Source organism: Epinephelus moara, chromosome 24 (genome assembly GCF_006386435.1).
Source record: "Epinephelus moara isolate mb chromosome 24, YSFRI_EMoa_1.0, whole genome shotgun sequence".
In the NCBI taxonomy this organism is placed as follows: Eukaryota; Metazoa; Chordata; class Actinopteri; order Perciformes; family Serranidae; genus Epinephelus; species Epinephelus moara.
In genome coordinates this window covers 30,357,473-30,373,093 of record NC_065529.1, presented here as the reverse complement: position 1 = coordinate 30,373,093, position 15,621 = coordinate 30,357,473, and the positions used below count along the sequence as shown (strand labels likewise).

The 15,621-nt window shown below is 42.6% G+C and overlaps 1 protein-coding gene across 1 annotated transcript; it reads right to left on the bottom strand.

Annotated features, from left to right (window-relative positions):
- Window positions 1–122: 122 nt before the first annotated feature.
- On the bottom strand, window positions 123–14,680 carry plch2b (phospholipase C, eta 2b). Its single transcript, XM_050039220.1, has 21 exons — window positions 14,072–14,680; window positions 12,853–12,999; window positions 11,188–11,431; window positions 10,895–11,024; window positions 8,457–8,627; window positions 6,545–6,638; window positions 6,219–6,422; window positions 5,992–6,112; window positions 5,723–5,894; window positions 5,494–5,613; window positions 5,300–5,383; window positions 5,105–5,205; window positions 3,601–3,689; window positions 3,317–3,502; window positions 3,103–3,210; window positions 2,899–3,023; window positions 2,716–2,800; window positions 2,484–2,630; window positions 1,570–1,649; window positions 379–1,486; window positions 123–260 (listed from the first exon to the last, which is right to left on the bottom strand). Exons 1-21 carry the CDS (start codon window positions 14,421–14,423, stop codon window positions 244–246), a joined length of 3,885 nt encoding a protein of 1,294 aa, XP_049895177.1. The 5' UTR covers window positions 14,424–14,680; the 3' UTR covers window positions 123–243.
- Between the last annotated feature and the right edge of the window lie 941 nt (window positions 14,681–15,621).

Below are 15,621 nucleotides of genomic sequence, written 5' to 3'. Positions count from 1 at the left end.
ATTAATCACAGTGTTGGTGAAAATCAAAAAAAGTCAACTTATCTGCTATATAATAATGTACAGTGTAATGAATGTAATGGAACTACAAATGTAGTTTCAGCAAACTACGTATCTGTGGTTTGCTGAAATGTACAATGCCAACATTTTTGCTGCTGATTGGGTTGGCTTCCTCCCACACCTCCTCTTTGTGGTTTTTCTTTGTCTTCTGAAGGGCCTTGCTGTCTCTGGAGTCATCTGTAAAATCTAAACTGTGTTCTCATCTAAAAAAAACACAGTAAAAACACAATCCATGATTTATTATAGCTCCTTAACTTTTGTATCTGCAGTTCTTTTTATTAAACTTTTGTAAATGTGACTCACACATCATCTATGACTCACCATTTGGAAAAAGTGGCGATTTGCAGCGAATCTCGCTCATCCTCTGGTCAAAGAGGGCCTTCATCTCCCTCTGCAGGGTGCCCTCACGTTGCTCTTCCCCGGCTGGCACACAGGGGGGCACAAACTCCAGGCTGTCTGTGCTGCCATCGCTGCTGCTGGATGTGCTGTCAGACAGGCAGAGGCCGTTGGGGATGGGCCTTATCTGGCCGCTGTAGCTGCCGTAGCTTTGTGTTCGCTGTGTCTGCCAGTGGAGAGCAGACTTGCGGTTCACCATCGGTGTCTGAGGAGAGGTAGTCGGTTTTCGAGGGCAACTGCGTGAGCGGACCTTTGTACGTACAGGGGTGGATGGTCGGGGTGTGGCTGGAGCCTCTAAGGTCCGTCTCACCCTGGCAGGGGACGGTGGAGGGATAAGGGGAGAGCATATGGCTTCATGCTGGAGCAGATGCTGTGGCACGGGCCTGGGCCGAGGCAGAGGCTGAGGAAGTGAATCTGTATGACTTTGAGTTTCTGTCGGTGGCTCAGGTTCAATGGCAACAGCCTCATCTGGCTCTGGTTCTGGTGGTTCCTCAGATTGTTCAGGCTGCTTTGGTTCAGTTGTCTGAACTGCCTCCTGCTCAGCACAGTTTGACTCTGGTGATTCTTCAGGTTCACTCTCCAACTCTTCTTGAATCGGATTTTGGCTGTCAGGAGCAAAACCATCGATACAAGAGGACTGGGGAGAGGTGTCAAGGTCAAAGCTATCCGCTTTTGCATAGGGAGCAGCCCCCATGTGGTGGGAGTCAGTGGAAGACATCCGGCTGAAGATCCCCCTCCTCATCTCCGGTGGTTCATGAATTTTAACTCTGTGAGCTCGCCTCACTGGCTCACTCATGGCCCCTTTGTGGATGGCGGCCTTGGCTGCTGGGCCTTGTACCATAGGAAACATTTCTCCATTCCTGCTGTCCTGAGAAATGGTATCCAGATCCTTGCGGAAGAACAGAGCACGTCCGTCTTCTGAGGACTGGACAGAGAAGTCTAGAGAAGGCTGCCTTTGAGGACCCTTCATGTGCTTCTGGGCTGCTTTCTTTATGTGTTTTCTGGCCGCCTGCACTGCATTTGCCGGTTTGATCTGTTTCACAAAGGACACCAAATCTTTTAGGATAGTGCTGTCTGATGAAGCTGAAATTAGATGTGTGAGTTAGAAAAGCTTACCTTTCCTGTTACATCATTGATGGCAACATGAACAAAGATGGATGACTCTGCCATCCCCTCCAGGTACACATGCCGATAACCTAAAAAAGGAGAACATGTTACCCCAAAAATATTTCACGTTAAAGGAATAGTTCAACATTTTGGGAGAATGCTTATTTGCTTTTGTTGCTGGGAGTTTGCTAATTGGCATGTGATGAGTGAAGTTTAGAAATGACAAGTTCTGGTTTTGCAAAAGGTAACATCTATAAAACAGATCCTCCATATGTATGCAGAATCTGTAGGCAATGGGAAAACACATTTTGGTATCAGAGGAGTTCTGGTTTTCCATTGGTAGTCTAGTAGTATTGACCAATCACATCTGAACGGCAGGCAAACAGTCTGTGTGGAGAGGTGGAACACACTGACCGTAATGCAGTCTTGTCTAATGAAAAGTCTTGGCTCATCAAATGGCTACACCAGATCTCTTAAAATACTGGCCCTTGCCCGCAGAAGCTTATCATTATCATAGCCACAGGGTTCCAAAATTGGACACAGGATTATGTGTGAGACTGTAGAGAAGCGAAGTCCCTCCTCTTCCAGTGGATCACAATGGGATCTTATTTTGGAAAAAATATGTGTGGTGGTCAGCAGCAAGAGACAAAATGTTTTGATCCCATTTGAATTGTGCCTTACACATATGATGTTCGTCAATTCAAAAGACAATTTTGCATGTACATAAAGTTGCACTTTGTCCAATAGAAGTCCAACAAACTGTCACTTTCTTGACTGTTTCCTCCTCTTTCTAATGTTTGATCTGACACACATGACAGTGATATTAATCCTCTCATCTTAACTCTCTGCAACAAGCATATTTCCCAAAATGTCTGACTTTGTGCAAACTCTGGAGTGTGAATAACTGATACCATGTAATCTACCTGGCATCATACTCTTGAAGGCAACAGTCCTCTGCCCAATGAAATCTCGCCCAATAGGATCGTGATCCCACACTTGGAAACGCACTAGGGCCATCTGCGGCATTTGAATGTTGAAGACGAGGGTCTCCTCCCACATGGGGTTGAAACCTTGAATGACAGTTAAAGTGAAGTTACACATAAAGATAAACTAGAAAGTGGACTGTCTGTCATGAGATTCCAAGATGAGACGCACCGTTATCATCCACCACCCTGGTCTGCTGCTTGGAGCAATCATTATTTAGACCGATTATCTCGACCTCAACAAAGGGATCGATGATCTGCAAGCAGAAAAACATGAGCCAAATTTGAATTTTAGTGATGAAGAAGATCTTTGTAAAGGTTAGAAGGTGTCTCAATAACAGATTATGTCTGTCACCTCTCCTCTGTCCCCAAACATGGAGTCTTTGGGTTTGGGAAGCTGCTGTCCGCTGATGATCTTCAGCACTAACTGAGTCTTTCTGTGTCCTGGCAGAGGATCCTCCAACATGGGGTTAAAGGCAGCTGAGAAGAACCAAAACACTTTTACTACCTCCGCACAGAGAGTTGCTATTAACTCTGCAGAATCTGCATATGCACATACATTTACACAAGCACTTAGGCCTCAGAATATATCCACAGTTTCCATTGCTTGAGAACTTGGCTCGGTTCAATTCCAGCATGCGGCCCTCTGTCTGATAATTCATTGCAACTGAAATGAAACATAAACAAGTAAATGAAAAGCTGCTGCAACACTAAACATACCTCTCATTGTAATTTTAAAGCAGGCAGTATTGCAGTCTCAGTGAGTGTCTTACCCATGTGGCATCCTGCGTTCCAGTATGGCTGTGGGTTAAAGTTGCTTGAGTCCACTCTGTAGTTGGATGGGTAGACTCTTATAAGTTGGCGCTGGTTGAAACGGACCAACTCCGCCGGCTTCAGCTGTAAGATCTGGTTCATGACAGTCTCGTTGAGGGATGATACCTGCCAACTGTTCGCAAAGGCTACCAGACAGGAAGGAAAAAACAGCCTCAGACATCCATTCCTTAAATATACAATTAACTGTAACATTCTGCGTGTGATAAAAACATGCAAAGATTACCTTGTGTTTCGATGTCATGCACACGGACAGACTTTGTGTACTTGACCAGGTCAGACAGAGCGCGGGACAACCTCATTGTTTTCCTCTTCCTGAAGGGAAAGTTATAGACATACACACAGGTTAAATCACAGGCCTGTGCATTATCCTTGACTCAGACTTATATTTTAAATCCAACATAAAGAAGGTAATCAAAACAGTTTTCTTTCATTTAAGAAATATTGAAAAGGTACACCTGTTTCTATCCAAACAAGGTGCCAAAAAACGTACACCGGTCTCCCAAAACAATAAACTACAATAAATTCAGAACTCTGCCACTGGACTTTTTTTTATTTTTTTTATTTTTTACAACAAGACAGAAAGAGCATGTCACCCTGATTTTAGCCAACCTACACTGGCTCCTGGTGTCTTTTAGGATTGATTTTAAAGCTCTTTTACTCATTTACAAGGCTCTTACAGGTGCATGACCAGCCTACATTACCAGTTCCTTGAAGTTTTATCTTCCTTCATGGTCTCTCAGACCCTCCTCTACCTTTTTTTTCTTTTAACATCACACAAATAAGAAAACTGGCAGCTATTGAATCCTCCACCCAAGGCCATAAGAGATGCAAATTATGTTAAGATTTTTAAACAGCAATTAAAAACGTATTTATTCAGCATAACCTTAAAAAAACTGTCACTTTTCCTTTGTTTCACTCTCATCTTTCACGTGTTTCATCCTTCATATGTCTCGTTTGTTTTTACCTCTACGCCATTAACATACCATAACTTAACAGGCCTATATTTGGGACAGACGTCTATGTGGGACAGGCCTTTAGTTCCTTTCACACAAAACTGCTGCTCAGCAAAGACGGAAAGTATGATCAAATTGTTTGTATAAAAATTAGGCTTCAAATAACATTTCAAATAGAGAGGATTACAGCAGCAGGCATACCGACACAGCACCACTTTATCCTGTTAAAACACTATTTAAAACTTGAATTAATTTTTATGAAAAACCCTTTTTGATTGGTGGAACCTTACGACCTAAAGGAATATGAGTAACTTAGAGGGTTATCAAGGAATGGACACATAATTTGAGGTAGCCAACAACCCGGTTTTATACATCCAAAGAACTTCTATAAAAATGAACAGCTTGGCAACCAGACCAGGCCTCTAATAGAGACAGGCCTTTATGTGCAAAAATTTGCAAGTATTATGATATTTTATTATTTTTAGCTTACCTGTTCTTGAGATTTGCTGCCTCTTTTGTTTGTTACATAAGTGATTGCTTGTTTTTATCGTGCAGTATTTACCCTTGTTTTAATTTGCCTGTTTTTATTTTCTTCTTTTTTCTCCTTTGAGCTAAACACTCTGTGTGAAGGCGCTATATAAATACAATTAATTATTGTTCTTCTTCTTCTTCTTCTTCTTCTTATTATTATTATTATTATCATAAATTACCTGTAACTGCTGATACTAAGGGTGTTAAATGGCTTAAACTACTTCCTTCAATGACTGGTCTTACTTGGGATGATAAACAATTTGTGTCCTCTCCCTGCTGGTGCTGCTCTGGTCTGACTTGCCGTCAGGCGACGCCTTATTTTTCGCTCGGAATCTCTTTTTCCTCTGAAAATAAATAAATAAATAAATAAAAAAAACATTACTGGCAATCTTTCTGTTGGCTAGAAAAAAAGAGTACAGTGATAAGCAAAGGGCTGACCTTTCGTTTGAAGCTCCTGATGATTGATCTGCCAAATCGTCTCTTCTTCTTGGTTTGATTGGCCGAAGTGACGATATTCCCCTCCTACAATCATCAAACATAATGCACAATTATCTATCTATCTATCTATCTATCTATCTATCTATCTATCTATCTATCTATCTATCTATCTATCTATCCATCTGTCTACCTACCTGTACATTATCATCATCATCGTCGTCGTCGTCTTCCTCCTCTTCCTCATCCCCAGTATCCTCATCAGACACATCGCCCTCATCTGCACTAGGATCAAGGTTTGCTGGCAGCTTTTTTCCCTGAAAAACAAGAATTTCTGATTAAATATAACAGGTCCGTGTGTGACCGTGGCGTGTTTGTGCTTTGTTTGAATATCCTTGAGCAGCATGTGGCTAAAAACAACTCTACCTTTACTAAAATTTTCCCTTTCAGGATCTCAGGGGAAGGCAGCTTCTTGATTTCATGCACATTAACACTGGACAGGTCCAGTTTGTCCTGTAGCACCTCTTTCAGATACTGAGCCATCTTTTTCTGCTGAGGCACAGTGCAGTGGTTCTCTATGGACAAGATCACTGGGTACCTGGAGGTGAAGGGAGTGAAGTCATGACACCTGAGCTACAGGTAAGATGCTTTTCATTGTCACAAACACGTCAGTATCAGGACCCAGAAGCACTTACGGTGATTTTGTGAAGGCATATTTGTCAATTGTCTCTATAACGTCTCTAAAGAGGATTTTAGATGTCAAGGTGTAGCCATGATGAATAATAGGCTCCCCGTCAGGCCCGTCCCAGCAATCCACTGCAGGAGGAGGAAGATGAGGAGTTAGGATGAGTAAACCACCTTATCGGCAATGTAATAAAATCAGAGTGAAGAGAGCTGGAGTTCTGGTTTTTCAGGCTCTTACCTTCCACACAGCGACAGCCTGCCTGGAGAACATAGGCATACATTTCCACTCGAGACTGAGAGAGCAGCTGGTCTCCGGTCAGGTAGGTGTTGTGTGAGGTGGCAATGAAGTAGTTATTCAGAGGCTGCGTCATGTCCTGGTTCACCTGATTGTGCTCGGGGTTGAAGATGTCACCTGCAGGGCTCCTCATGAAGTTGGTGAAACCTGAAGGACGAACATTTCAAAGCAGATTTTTTTGTATGTTGATGTCATGTCTGGTTCAAGTGATGTATGCAATGTAACTGATGCATTGCTAAATAAATTGTAATCACTTAGTTTCCACATACCATCGATACCCAGCACCATACGCTGCAGGTTCTGAGGACATGGCTCAAACCTGGCCACAATGTCGGCTAGATACTCTTTGGACAGACCTCGCATCTGCAAATACAACCGGGATGTCATTTTGGTTAAACTGCTTTTATATATATGTTTCACAGGTTGAATGCTTTTACTATAAAGCAGGAAATGTTCTTTTATAGTTACGTATATCAAATCTTAAAGGTGCAGTGTGTGGGCTTTAGTGGCATCTAGTGGTGAGGTTGCAGAACTGAAACTTCTCTTGTGCGCCAAGCGTGTCGGAGAACCTCAGTGGCTGAAGCAAAATGTGAAAATGAGACAGCCCTATATAGTGTTAGTGTATGATTGTCCATTCTGGGCTCCTGTAGAAACATGGCAAACTCTGTGGGAGGGGACCTGCTCCTTATGTAGAGATAAACAGCTTGTTCTAATGTAACAAAAACACAAAGCATCTTATTTCCAGGTGATTATAAACCGATAAAAAATACAGCTATGAATATCATATTCTATTTCTGCCAATAGAAGCTCTTAAATCCTACACACACTGGACCTTTGAAACTTGTCTGTTTGCCATGTATACCTTTTATTAAAGCTGGAGTGCAGGACTTTTGTACAAACAGTAACACTGGACTGTTTGAATCTTTTGAATCTCATGCAGGAATGACAGACTCTGCCGCCAACAATGAAAACTGCTATAAAGGGAGGTAAATACAGAGCATACATTAAATCAAGTTATTATAAGTATGGTTCAGGAACGAGACTATGCTCCTCCCATTCGGCTGTACAGGTGTGTCAAACCCATAAACTGTAAAAATAATGTGCATAGCCACCGTGACATCACTCATTGATCTACGGACTCTCATTCTTAAGATTCGAGATCGGCATTTTGGCTGTTAACATCCTGTTTTTTTGGGACCAGAAGTGACTATATTTGGGTGAGAGGCTGGCACTTAGGAGGAGCAAGGGGTGGATCTGACTGAGAAGCTGACGACACTATTGGCAACGGCCTCTCACTCAAAGCAGCCTGCCGTTAATTAGGCATAAATTTAAGCCTTAATAAAATGTCAGCAGGTGAGTTATATAAATATTCACCTCTGTACAGTTGTCATGATTGTTGAAACAAAAACAGTTTTTTAACAGGCTGTGAACATGTTCGTTTCTGCTGTAAAGTTGGGCATTTTAACATGGGGGTCTATAAAGACTGACTATATCTTCTGGAGCCAGCCTCAAGTGGCCATTCAAAGAACTGCAGTTTTTGGCACTCCGCCTTGGCTTTATTTTTCAGCCCCAGACTGCTGCTTGGTCTAACTGTCTCTCTCGTTTGTCTTGGTTCTCACAACCCTCCCCCCAAACTCTGTACCTATCCTCTCCCTTTTTCAGCAGGTTGGCGTGATGGCTCAGGGCAAGCACCATTACCTCACAACTACGTCCTGGATCTGAACACCTGGGGGGATGACGAAGCACGACCCTCATCGAGACGCCTCAACCCCTGAGTTTATATGTGCTCCAGCCACACTATGACTGTGTTCGACCTTGTTCATCCCCATGCAATCAACCCATTTTTTATCCCTCTTCTCATCCCACTGTACACGACCCTGACCAACCTTCACGTGCTGTTCATCTCCCGGCAAATGGCCCCATTTTTATCCCCGTCCTCTGCCCCCATCATCACATCGAACACAACCCTCGGCCCATCTCTCTTGAATCCATTCCAAATAAAACTAATTTTATACTGCTTGGCTTGGTCTTTGTTAGTGAAATGGCTACTGTTTGATAACTGCTGACCATAGATAGTGTAAAAATAGGGTTTGATTTAATGAAAATCTTTAGTATAATAACTTGAATAAATACACACAACTACAAAGAATTGGCATGACTCCTTTTGCATTTTGTGTTTACCTTCTGTTCGCTTTCCATAAAGCGTGCGAGGTCGTGGAGATCCAGGACTTCTTTCTGATTGCTGTAGGAGATCATAATCAGGTAGAGGTCTCTGCGTGTGGAAATCATCTTGTAGAACGAACAGAACTCTTCAAAGCCCAGAGAGCCCTGGTTCTCGTCTGTGTCTGCTTCCTACAGATAACGACAAAAAGTATTTTATGAGCGAGAAATAACTCTCTCGGTAAGTGTGATTTAAGATAACCACCCTGCCAAAGAAAATATGTACCACCATAGACCCATCTGAGGGATATATCTCGATCACCATCAAACATGATGGAGCTCGTTCACCGAGACTATCGCCATCAGGAGGGGAGGACAGTGAGCTAGTGAACTAAAGCAATACCGCAGTGCAACTAAAGCCATCTGTTCAGCAGCGGCCATATGGCCTTCCTGTGGCACTCTCCTGCACTGTCCTGCCAAAATACTGTATATACATATTTGTCTGCTGGCTCCATCTCCATCCTTTAATCTCACTGTGCCTCTGAAATGATGTGAAGAGCACACACAGAACAGGCCTCTTAGGGAAACATCAAGGATTTTCCACCTTAAACCATTTTTCACTTTATCTGCCTGCAGGTTTCTTTCTTCTTTCTGAGAAAGTGTGTCTGTCCATTACATTGGTGCATTAGGAAATAATAAAATTACAATCCTGTCTTGCAGATGCTTCCTGTTTTTCTTTCTATTGTTTGAAAGCATATTAAGTGGAATGCATTTTTTGCCATGTACAAACATATTTATTTATGTTTAGCCATACTGGCAGTGCTGTATGGAAGACTATGTTGTTCTGTTTGTTGGTCCACCACTTTGATCCAGACTGAAATATCTAAACAAGTGTTGGATGGATTGCCATGAAATTCTGTACAGACATTCATGGTGCCCAGAGGATAAATCCTACTGACTTCAGTGATCCTGTGAGCTTTCCTCTAGTGCCACCATGAAGTTGTGATTTGGAGTGAAATGTCTCAACATAGGGAAGGTATGTCAAATAATTTTTTAAGCACTACGGGTGGAGGTTGTCTTCTTTCAAAATACACTTCACTTTTCACAGGAAATTTACCGTTTACATACAGTCTCTTTCAAAATTAACGCACTACGTTGACAGTTTTTTTCCTCCAACAACTGACTTACGTGGTTTGGTTTAGGAAACAAAAACATGCCGTTGGGTTTAGGAAAAAAGAACTGGGTTTGGCTTTGTAATCCTACAGGACACAAACACCGTTCTCCCAGGTGAAAGTCAGTGTTTGTTGGATCCACCCACCCTACTCAGACTTTCACCACCTTAACTTTCGTTCTTGTCCACGCTGCATTTCCCAGATGTTGCCGAGTACCGTTAAATTATAACAGTGACCGTTCTTATCATACTGACATTAAAGGACGGCTTTTTTTGTAAGTGTCTGACGCCGCAAGTCACTGCCCAAGCGCTGGATTTTGACGACTTTGGAGTGAGACTGGGTTGTAAAAACACAGCTATCGACGGATTTTCAAATTTTCAACAGTCTTTGAGAACATTATGCACTATGAATGCTTCCATCAGGAAATCTAAGCTTGAAATACTGATATTTCACTAAAAGCACTTTATTCTAAATGTCTCATTTAAAATTTTGCCCAAACTTTTAAACTCCAGGATTTCATTTTTAACTTTTAACTTTCAAACATCAAAGGGTACATTTTCAAAATCTAGAAATGTCCCTGTTACTGATATTATTCTTGCCGGCCGTTGCTGGTTTTGTGTGGTAGGACTGATGACGGGTGGCTGTTATGCACCCAAATTCTGCTGATTTGCACAGACAGCTTGTGATGATGATGCAATTTGTAAGGAGGATTTGCATTCTAAGAACTGGCTGTTTGTCTTGGCGATAACACCCTCTATGCTGCTTGCTTGTTGCACTGGCTCCATACTATTGTGTGAATATAGAAAAGAATATGGCCTATGATGAAGGAAGGGTCATACATTTTCTCCCAGTCACTCAGAGAGGCTCAAGGAAAAATATCTGTAGCTTCGGGGGAGTGTCCGGATAAAAGATAAAAAACACAAAGTCACACCAAAGCCACCCTACTCCTCTGATAAGTAAAGAACAGTCCCTTCACGTTATACCTGCTAAACACTAGCAAGTTAGCATTGTCATTGTGAACATGTTAGCATTTAGCAGAGCTGCAAGCATGGCTGTGAGTCTTGTTAGTTTGTTATTCAGCTGCTGTATATTACTAGAGTAGAGCCATCAGTCAAGTCACAAGTTCAACACAATGTGAATTCTGTTTTGTAGCCATGAAGCAACATTTCCAGTTAGGAGTCATCAGTAATACTAGGTTACTGAACATACAAAAGTACAGAGGTAGCTTTGACTGTAGGTCACGCTCATTAACTCTATGACAGTTTGCATAATCAGCCTCAGTCTTACTTGGAACATCTGTCTGACTTTCTGCTTGGGTAGATTCACATTGAGTTTGTGGAGCAGCTGGTGAACCTCTCCAATGCTCAAGGTGCCATCTCCGTTTTTGTCGGCCTCGGAGAAAGTCTGCTGTAACCACGTGAGGCTGCTGTTAAGGAGAAAACTACAATGATCATGACCAGGTCAGTTCCTCTGTGTTGTTTTGTCTTGTACAAATTGATGTGTTTTCTTTATAGGAACAGGAGTGATGGATTTACAATAAACAGTCAGAGATTAAGCGTGTGTGAGATAACAAAGGATATTGATCACGAGTGCGCTGCCTCCGGGCCAAACTGTCTTCATCACTGATGCCAGCCATGAGGTATTTCAGCCCAGTGATCCAGGTGCGGGCCTCCTCTGCGTTGGTGGAGACCAGGTCCAGGGACTTTACACGGTCTCCGTAGTAAATACTGAAGCAGCAGTTTGGGTCAAAGCGGTTGTCTGCATAGCGCCTGAAGATTTCTGACTTTTTCCCCTCACAGACTTCGTGGATGGAATCGATAGTTACTGAAACAGATGATCAAGAAACATGATGGGGGTCAATCAACTAGTCAGTGACACCTCTGAGCTTCTTGGTGTAACTGAAAAACCCGCCGCTAAGAACAGCATTATAACCCATAAACCAAAGGCGAAAACCAAGTCACCAACCTTTCTGACTTAGGAGGGGTTAAAGGTGCAGGGGAAGAGGAGGAGGGGAGTGCCTGCTGGGGCTCCTGACCCCAGTGTTTTCTCAAAAGCATGAAGTCTATGCTATTCCCTAATGAAGTCTAATATAATTGTAGTAGTAGTTCCTCTGTTGGCCCTACATTCAATTCATTCACTTCAGAGTATTGAGGGCCACATTTACTTGGCATTGTTGGAGATCATCAATTTGCAATTGGAGCAGCCCAGATTATTATGGCATGACTTTATTTGTCAGCTTAACATTCATTATATGGACTCTACTCCAACATAGCCAAGGTGTTCACCTGCAAAGCCTATAATGTATACAGGCTGTATAAATAATGGATGTAGCTACCATGATGTCACACAGTGGTTTGTGGACTCCCATTGTGAAGCCTCAAGTTAGCCATGTTGGTTTTTTGGAGCTACAAGTGACCATATTTGGGCGAGGTGCTGGTGCTGTGGAGGAGCAAGGGATGAATCTGACTGAGAAGCCAAGGACACTATCGGCAGACAGCCTGTCACTCAAAGCAGACCACTCTTAATCATGCGTCACTTTAAGCTTTGATAAAATGCAAACGAGTAAGTTACATACAAATTCACCCCCATACAGTTTTTATAAACGGAGAAATTAGCTGTAGCTGCATATTTTTTTCACCAGGCTGTAAACATGTTTATTGCTGCTGTAGAGGAGAACATTTTAACATGGGGGTCTATGGGGATTGACTGGCTTCTGGAGCCAGCCTCAAATGGCCATTAGAGGAAGTGCAGTTTTTGGCACTTTCTCACTGGCTTCACTTTTGGTTGCTGCTTGATAATGTTCCTAGTTTACAAAAACTTTTTAATGATCAGATAACACTGGCAACTGTTTATTTACCTCCTTAGTCTGTCCCCCCATTATACATAAAAAGACAGAGCCCAACGTTTATGCACACAGCTAAGGGGCTACAAAAAAGTGTGATAGCTGATTTTGATCAGAGGATTCAGAGCTAGATACACTGACTAATGGCAAGATACACCATTAGCTTTGTGTGCAAGCCTCAGTTAAACAATAGCCCTACTGAGAGAAGAAAAGAAAGCTCAATCTATTTCTTAATAGTGATGATGACTGATTTACAGTCATTACTCTCTTGCCAAGTGATCAGCGCTGAAGAGCTTCATCTTGAGTTCTACATCAAAACCAATACACCCATGAGAACAGCCAGCTGTAGATTATCAGCGCTGCAAATATGAACATTGAATATTCAGACTGGTGAGTGGCTCACTTTTGGCTTTGTCGTGTTTCCTGGAGGGCCGCCACCGGATGCAGGACTTGTGCTCGTCCAGGTAGAAGAATCGGACCAGTCCTTTCTTCTTCCCCTTCATTTTGGTCATCTGGGTGCCAGTCTGCATGGTGCACATACACCTCTCCACTACAGGGAAACACATTATTTGTAAAAAGTCAAGTGGCTTGGTCAAAAAAATCCACAGGGACACCAGAGAGAGCTGCAAATCAAACATTTAGTGTACTGTATATTCAGTCATCTATAATACTAAAATGAAAGTGAAATGTTGGTGCCTCAGCTCATTTCTCTAAAGTGCCTTATCATTATTATTACAAATTTTGCTAAAACAGTTTGTGATATATGAAATGCTGCAGCACATGTGCCGTGATTATGTGCGGGAAGACCTCGTGACAACACCACAGTCAAGTCAATTCAGGTCAGTTTTATTTATATAGCACCGAATCACAACAGCAGTTATCTCAGCGCACTTATCATATAGAGCATGTGTAGACCACACTCTGCAGACCCACCAAACAAACAAAGGAATCCCTGGAGCAGCCGAGACAAGTAGAGCTTGTTTATGAGATTATAGGCTGCGTCACACAGGGATTTAAGTAGCTGTATGTCTTAATGACAAGAGAGACAGAAAGGAAAAGATATGCACCGCTTAACTGATCTTTGCCTGAAAACAAATGCTTCAATTATCAGTTGCCTCACAGTGGTTCAAATTATTTCTCCTGACTTTTCTTTTCTGATATTTTGTGCAATTTTTATATAAGTGTACAGTTCTTTGGCTAAAATGACACATCCAGCTATTTCCTTGTTGCATTCAGGCCATAGTGAAGTGGTGTGTTTGTGAGCAGGTAACCTTTGTTTGTAATCTGAAGCTCAGATACATGTGACACAACCTGGCACATCATTCAGGCTAATCCTAAAGGATTGTCTGCAGTCCATATGCCCATTATCTACTCACAGGCTCCCCTGCAGCACCATTCTGTTATGTTCACACATTTAAGAGGCTAATTGCAGGAAAATATCACAGTTTAAGCTCCAAATTCACATGTCCTTGTTTCAAAATATGTGTGGGAACATGATTTAAAACTCCACTCCTTAGTTTGCAGCAGCTTTCAGGCACTTCTGCTAAGCAACCTGTTGACATTCTGCTGTAATTCAAGTGTTTGAAGGCAACATTATTCAGTGAGTCACTGATGAAGCTTACCTATCTGACCCAGTCTCCATTTTGGCTGTGCCACCACACTGCCCCCAATCCAGAAGAACTCCTCAGCAAGTCTGGAGATGGATGCTTTCTGCCAAAGTTTTGGAGAGCTCATAATGGACGGGGTGGACGAGTTCAAGGGGCTTGAGGCCTCCCTGGCCTGATTAGAGGAGCCCTTAGCCAGCGAGGGGGAGAACATCCCTGATGACAGAGATCCTAAAGACTGAAAGTTGGTCTTCTTGGGTGACGACGAGGAGAGCGGTGGGGTGCCACTCAGCCCTGGAGACAGAGGTGGCATCGCTGGGGTGCTGTTCATCCCTGAGCTGTACATTTGAGTCCAACTCTCCTGTCCCATTCACACCACATTAACCCACCTCACTCTGCTGTGCACAAGTTTGTTTACGGCACAGCTTCTCTCACGCAGCATATCGTCCAGGTAAAGTCTTCCCACATGGGATTAGGGAACAATATTCCCATCCTGAAGGCTCATTCCTCATCATCGTGTGTCCAGTCATCCGGTGTAGCAGCCATAGGTCCTTCTGTATTTATTTTTTTGCTTGAGAGAAGGCTCACAGACAGGAAGAGTGTGCAACATGTGTGAGTCACTAAATCTTCCTCAAGCTGTAATCCTGGAGCGCAGCTTCAGCCTTGCTTTCATGGAGGGATTTTCACGCAACCAGTAAGCCTCTGAAGAAAGAGAGTGGGACAGGAAGGGTGCTAATATCAATTTAACTACACTCATGGCAGTTGTAATGACTAAAGAATATACAAATTGCAGTGGGTTTAATATAATGCTTTGAGGATAGAAAGTATCATGATTTAAAGTTATTGTCACACTGGTGCATTTGGCTATTAACTAGCTTGATGGATCCACCCTTCAATTGTGTGCAATGATTTCCCCCTAGAGGCAAATGTGTGACATACAATACATGTATAGACCAATTCAGACTTGACAATGTAAACATTCTCAGTGGACCCAAGTGTATTTCCTGTTTGGTAATACAGAAGCTGACAAGGAAAAAACTTAATAGTTTCCTTGGTAGCTGATAGGAACTAAACGGGGACCAAAGCTGTTGCCCTAGCAACAGAATAGCAATCAAAAAGCATAACATGTATGTATGTAGCCCTGTATCATGTTACAATACACAAAGAGATCCACTAATATTTCATTTACTGGGACCATAAGGAGTACAGTCACTCCAAAAAAGACAGACTTGTGATCTCAAGCTTTTGATTTACACACTCATGGTGGACCCACATAGGTGATTTCATTTATTTTGTCTGCACAGAGAAGACTCTCTCACTCTTTTGGTGCACCTGCTGTGTGTCGTGTGTGACATCTTACACCTTTATCAACAGTCTATATCCGTCTGGTGATATGGTGACATAATTCCCAGCATAGCGCCATCGCATTTCAATCTTCACAAGTAGACATCTAATCAGCCGGTATAAGTGAAAACACCTGTGTGGAGCTGATAAAACCATCATCAGTGAGGAATGTTTTAGGCTGGTATTGTGCACACCAGGCATTTGAATAGAACAGAGCCACTGTT